At 40.9% G+C, this 6,807-nt stretch overlaps 1 protein-coding gene across 1 annotated transcript in view; it reads right to left on the bottom strand.

Moving 5' to 3' along the window:
* Positions 1–3,306: 3,306 nt before the first annotated feature.
* The window catches only part of dthd1 (death domain containing 1), a 16,496-nt gene continuing 12,995 nt past the window's right edge, over positions 3,307–6,807 (bottom strand). Inside the window, exons 8-10 of the mRNA XM_050067669.1 lie at positions 5,106–5,344; positions 4,963–5,020; positions 3,307–4,780 (exon numbers count right to left, since the gene is read on the bottom strand). Of these exons, the coding sequence (XP_049923626.1) occupies positions 4,473–4,780; positions 4,963–5,020; positions 5,106–5,344 (605 nt within the window). The 3' untranslated portion in view covers positions 3,307–4,472. The remainder of the gene's footprint in view (positions 4,781–4,962; positions 5,021–5,105; positions 5,345–6,807) is intronic.

Genomic DNA, 6,807 nt, shown 5'->3' with positions numbered 1-6,807 from the left:
AAAAGTTCACTCAAAATTGAACTGATTATATTTTGGTGGTCAAAGGTCAAGGTCACTGTGACCTTGCATTCATCTCATTCTTGTTAACCTGTTATCTTAAGAACACCTTGAGGGAATGTCTTCAAATTTGGCACAAACATCCACTCCGAGTCCTAGATGAACTGTTTAGAATTTAGTAGTCAAAGGTCAAGATCAGTGTGACCCCGTCCGTCGCATTCTTGTGAACATAATATCTTAAGAACACCTCAAAGGAGTTTTTTCAAATTTTGGCACAAATGTCCACTTGGACTCAGCAATGAACTCGTTAAAATGTGGTGGTCAAAGGTAAAGGTCACTGTGCCCTTGCGTCTGTCTTATTTTTGTAAATGCAATATCTCAATAAGGTCTTGAGGGAGTTTTCCCCAACATGGCACAGTCGTACGCTTGAACTTAAGAATGAACTGATCAGAATTGGGTGGTCAAAGGTCAAAGGTCAAGGTCACTGTGACCTCACAAATCATTTTTTTTGGCCATAACTCAAGAATTCATACGCTAATTACAGCAAAATTTCACAAAAATGTTTAATGGGATGTGATCATAAAGTGATGACATTTTATATCTGAAAAGTCAAAGCCTCACTGTGACATCGCAATTCCTTGGCCTTGGAGGAACTTCGAACTTACTACTGTAGGTAGTAACTAGCTTACTTAGCCTACCACTACTTACTGCATAACTAACTACTTTAGGTTGTAGCTAACTTACTACTTATTACGATGTAACTACTTACTAATACAATGAGATGGGCCCTCTTAGTAGTTAGATGGTAATTTCCCGTTTCATGGTAATTGGGAAAACTCTATGTGACAGTAAACATCATCTGATATGTTAAAAAACTCCACAATAGCTACAAATGACCTCACCTTTTTGAAGCCTAGGAACATTTAAGGAATCTGCAAACATTAAAATGTTCAGAGGATCTGTGTGCTTATCAGCATTTTTTATTTTAAAGACACAAAAGTATTCAAAAGAGACACAAATCATTTATTTTTTACATGATTTTCCAACTCATGTCAGAGCAGAAATGTACTTTATTATGCTGAAAGAGAAGCTATTGTTATCCAATCAGTTATGATCAGCAGACCCTGTCAAGTCTTAAAGATGACTCGGTGTCAGGCAGCTGAATAGAGGTCACAGCTCAGTGTCAGTTTGTTTACACACACAGAGAAGAGACGGCTGACTGGCTGTGTAAATCACCTGCCTGTCTGTGGAGACAAACTGCAAAATAAAGTGAGAGTGTGACGCCACTGTCAGAGATTAATGGCTCCAAAAAATTCAGACTTTAAACGTAAAAATAACCTGAGAGAACTCTTAAGTTCTAACTATCTTCAGTACCATACAAGAAATTTAAAATTACCTTAATTATTATTATTTAATTCTGAATCAAGTCATGGGCACAGATAATTCTCCCCGCTTGTATCTAGAGACAGAGATTTATTGCATTGAGACACATAATATGAGGTAAGGTGTTAATTAAAAATGGCTTAACTAAATACACTTTCTAATACTTGACCATGATTGTCTGAATGTCTCACTTGGTGTCTTCTGTAGCTAAGATATATTACAAGAAATGTTTAAATATTATCTACAGTGCTGGTCCCCTGCCTGGGGTTTCCGAGCCTCCCAGGGGTCACAAGACAACTAGTATAAGGTGCCTTGAGACAATTAAGTCCTGACACACCAAGCTGATGGTTAGCCACGGGTCAGTGTCGGGCCATAGGTCAGCGTCTGTCGCCCTAGTTTCGGGCTGTGTCCTGCACCATTGGCCCTCATTGGCCCTTGACGGCTCTTTTTTGACAGATCCAGCATGTTGAATCAGCGTCAGAGACAGCAAAACCGGGCGGTGAATAAAACCACTCCAATTGGCACTTTAACTTAGTGCACAAAAAGAGAAACAGAAATGAGGAAAGTAAACAATCAGCTAAGGTCAAGAGGGCGTGTTGAAACAAACTTATGAGGTAAGATTATTTTTTTCAGTCATTGAATGCTTTAATAAAAGCGGTTCGTAATTGTTTGTGTTATTGTTCACTAGCGCACGGTAAATATCTTATGTTCTGTCCCTGGGTTGTGTTGTTGATGTGCTAACTTGCTAACTAGCTTCTTCAATCCGTCCTGTCGGTCCTCCAGATTCCCTTCTTGAATTTACCAGTTACCATTTAGGTGATGGTGTGAGTTTGTTGGGACTGTTCAGTGTTGGATGTTGGCATTGCTATTGTGTTAGCTAATGCTAACTGGGCAAATTCTCCAGGAGGAGAGCAGCTCCATTTACAGCGGCAACAGAAAGTTTGCTGAACCAGAGAGGAGTCAGGATGGTCTGACATCAGACCCCCGGTATCAAAAAGGATCATATGGTGGTATGACTAGGCTGGAGATGTTTTGAAAGATGTGGCAAATCAATTCCAACTGTCCCTGTCTGAAAACAGATCAGCGGGCAAGAGGGTCCTGCAAGACAGAGTCTGGGCTTTTCTGTGGTCTATTGAAAAGTTGTTTTATTATTTGTACCTCTTCATGACAAATCACTGAAAGAACAAACCCGGCAGACCTTATCACACGATCCAAGTCTTTGTCAAAACTTGCAAACTAACATGCAGACAGTAAAAGAGTGGGAGAATGCCGGCCTAGATAGAAGGCAGATGGCAGGCTTATAGCCACAGTCTACGTCCAGTGAGTCAGACTACCTATGTCAGAGCAACCCAGATCAGCAAAAGCGATGGGACTAACTTGGGTGCAACACCAGGGTCAAACGTCTTACAAAAAGGGCTGACCCCGACTAAGGATATTCCGAGTCCACCAATAGTCGTCATTTAGGGCCATTAGTCGACTAGTCGTCCACATGTTTACGATATTTAATGAACCTTCATTAATATAGGCCTATATTTTATCTACAAGTGCATGTCACACACTGAGCGAGCCGCCTGTTAATGACGCTGTGGGCTAATGGGCATGTAGCTACTTCCATGTTTCAGATGATTCGTCATGTTTGTAGTCGACCAATGAAGATGAGTTTAAATAGAGTGCCGAAGTCACGCCCCTTCCGGTAGAGCTCATGGGACCTTAGATCGGAAAAAATAATAATGGCAGTGAATGGGGAGAGCAATATTATCTTTTGTTCCCGTTTGAGTTGTGACATGAAATCTAAATATGTTGTTAATGAATTTAAAACATACATTTTAAGGTCAAGAAAGTCATACTTTGTGGTATTTCCAATCTAAGGTCCCATGAGCTCTACCGGAAGGGGCGTGACTTCGGCACTCTATATCACCTTGGGTTCGTCCTTCACCTTCTCAAAATGATCCCACACTTTGGATTTCCTGCCCGACATGTTATTAACTAGCCTGTGGAATAACCGCAGGTACCAGCCCTGGAAATTAACCTGACTCCTGTCTAACTGCTGAGCGTGGACACTTCTTGTGTCTGTCCTTTCAAATTAAAGTTCCACATGGTCCAGTTTTGATTTATTTTGACAAGGCCAGCACCAAATGGAGTTACACTATTTTCTGCAACAAAGCAACCAATGAAATCTTGTCGACTAATGACCTTTCTGGTCCACTTACGTTTGGTCGACTATTAGGGGGCAGCCCTTCTGACAAGGAGCTGTCTCTACGTCCAAACAGGCTCCGTTTACATGTCAGTATGCCCTCAAATTTTGACCCTGATTTGAATTTGCATTGCCTCTTATCTGCCAATCAAATCAGAACGCATTGCTCCAAGCAACCTGAGTTTACTGTGCCTGCAACCAGCCGACCACGCCAAGGCGAGTGGCCATGTTGTCAGTCAAGAACGCCTTTCAGTGCTGGAAATTCAAAACTATTTTCCCTCTGAGATCAGAGGAGGACTCTAACATTACTATACAGGACAAAGCTTATTTACCAGCAGTGAAAATGCTGTCAACATCGACATAATTTGTGTTTTTATGACATTTCATCTTCAATGATCAGATTAAAACATTTGGTAGAAAAGTAATGTAAGTTCCAGTAATTAACATAGTTTCATTATTTATTACATTTTTAAACAGTCTAAGTAGTAATCTATAACCTATTATATTTCAAAAGTTACCTCCCAAACACTGGTTGTGTTGTTTGTGTTCTTGTCCTTGTATATAGTGTTATTTATTCATGTTGCAGTTTGATCCCAGAGATATGTTCTGTCATTCTGCCGTGTATAATCCGGTAAAATGATAATGATCTAGCTTTACTGGATTGTTTGATTTGTGAAAGTCTTCAGGCCTCTAAAAAATACTCAGTGGAGTCAGTCTTGATTCACAGACAGAGCTGACTCCAGTTTGGAAGAGAGCAGAGAATCTCACAGTCCAATGCTGACCTCTTGTGGATCAAACCAAACACTACCACCAACTCAATTGGCAGGAACGCTCTCTGACCAACAGCAACAATTAAAAACTTGTCGTGTGTGGTGTGAAAACTACTTTCTATGCTTCCTTATTTCAGTGAGCCCTGCCTGGTGGTGGCAGCCTGTCGCAGCAGCAGCTCCCTGGCCAGGTCCGGCCTGCCACTCTTTGCTAAACAGTGAGCCAGCTGAGAGGCCTTGGCTTGGTGTGGGGCGGCAGGCAGCCCCCTCCTCCACATGGCCAGGGCATGGAAGGCCTGGGTGGACAGGCTGTCCCTGGCCCGGAGCTTCACCAGCTGGGCAGCGCTTCGACGGAGACGCAGGGAGAGAACCAGAAGGGCGACTTCCTCCTCTGAGAGCTCCCCGGACAGCCAGAGAAGAAGAGAGTCTGACAGGGAATCTGGTGGGTGGAGATGAAAGATGGAGGTACTGGTGCAGTGATGCATTTATATCTTCAACACTAACAAACTGAAGATTTGAAGATATTTTATGATGCTGATAAATATCAAAATATGGCAAGTGGAGATATATAAAGTGGAAATACTCAAGTAACGTACAAATACCTCAAAACGTGTCACCCACCTGTCCCCTCGCATAACTTCACCCGCGCCGTGATGGGCCGATTGATGGTTCTCACTTTCTAAAATGAAACACAACAAAATGTTAGGGTGTTATTTTTTAACACAAAGTCAACAATATATAATTCCTTGTGAGTGTTTCTGCACCTTGGGTAAAGTCAGAGACAGCTTGCAGACAGGCTCTCCCAGGAGCTTTGCGTCCATCAGCACCGCTCTGTCACCTCGCCACTCCAGCTGACCTCTGGTGACCTTATAAAACATGGCCGTGCCCTTATAGTGGGGCGAGCTGTAGTTCCCAAACGGGTCCACTTCAGTCAGGTGCACCAAGAGGTGGTTCTTCTGCTGACTGTGGAAGGCGAGTCGTTCATGTTGGAGGTTTTGAGCTCCTGTTATGAAACATTGACGTACAAAATCTTGTTACTCCGACCAGCTGAAGTCAGTCAGTATGTCATCTTCACGACTGTAGAGCGAACATACCAGAGACTGTGAACATGCAGGCATTCTGCTGGCTGCCTGTGCAAACATATAATTTGCTCTTTATTATACGGTTCATCACATGAAGTTATGTGGCGACAAGCAGCAGGAAGACAAACCTGTTTAGACCAAGGAGAGGTATTTCTAACCTCTGACAACGACAGCAAAAACTGTTGATGACTTATGTTGTTGTGGTAGCTGCCTTCTGCTTTATAATTTTTAAGGTATGTTTATTGTATACTGTTCATCAGATTAGTCTTTTTAAAAAAATATTTTTTTATTAAATCAACTTTCTTTAATTGATAAATGTAGTTTATGATACTACGGGTTAATACAGGGAGAGAAAACAGTTTTTGACCGCAGGGATAATGTTGTTCATTACAGATTGAAGTAAACTGTAAAATATTTGACTGTACATTTACAGTAAATTACTGGCAACTAGTCGCATCACTTTCACAGTAAATGACTGTATAATTTTTACAGTACATTATTGTGAAATGACAGCTGTATACTGTGATCTCACAGTAGATATGCCTGCATGTTACTGTGATTTAGCGGCAAGCTCTTGTAAAATTACTATATTTAACTGTACCCTCACAGTTAAAGCCCAATACATTACTGTGATTTAACAGTATGTTCCTGTAAAATAACTATATCAAATTGTAACCTCAGTTAAAGCCCTCTAGATTACTGTGAAGTTACTGTATTTACCTGTAACTTCACAGTTAATGTCCATTAGGATACTGTGATTTAGCAGTATGCTCCCACTGTAATCTCAGTCAGTTTCCTTATATTACTTTGATTTACCAGTGTATGTCTGTAAAATATTTACCTCTGTGAATTTCACAATAAAATTCTGAATGCGGTTAAATATCACAGTTGTAGCCTCAGAGGTGGTAATAATGTAATTTATTGTGAAATATTACAGGTACATTTTGTAACTTCCTGGAGATAATATTTTGGAAGATGGAAACATTGTTCGGAAATCATTCAGCTACATCTTTCTTTTTTCATTATATTTTGACTTTTTGATTTTACAACACTCTGGAGTTATTGGAAATGTTGGATCACAAAGTCAGAAACAAACAAATGCAGCCACCACTGGAGTCTAATTCTATACATACAGTAGTTTTATAGCGGCAAAGCCTGAATTTAAAGCCACTAAGGGGCTGCAAAGACAAGCTGCTTATTAAAGAGAAATTTCGGTTTATTTCAACTTGTCTCCTATCATCCTAAATTTGTTTCAAGTGACTAGTGACATAAAAATAATAGTTAGCATGTTAGCCGTTAGCCTAGATACAGCCGGGGCGCATAGTAGCGTCAGACCTGTTAAAACGTAAGTGAACGGGCAACATTCAAGTGCAAAGTTAGTCCA

Source organism: Epinephelus moara, chromosome 17, assembly GCF_006386435.1.
Source record: "Epinephelus moara isolate mb chromosome 17, YSFRI_EMoa_1.0, whole genome shotgun sequence".
In the NCBI taxonomy this organism is placed as follows: domain Eukaryota; kingdom Metazoa; phylum Chordata; class Actinopteri; order Perciformes; family Serranidae; genus Epinephelus; species Epinephelus moara.
The sequence above is the reverse complement of the archived record's forward strand: the minus strand, read 5'-3'. Positions and strand labels throughout refer to the sequence as shown.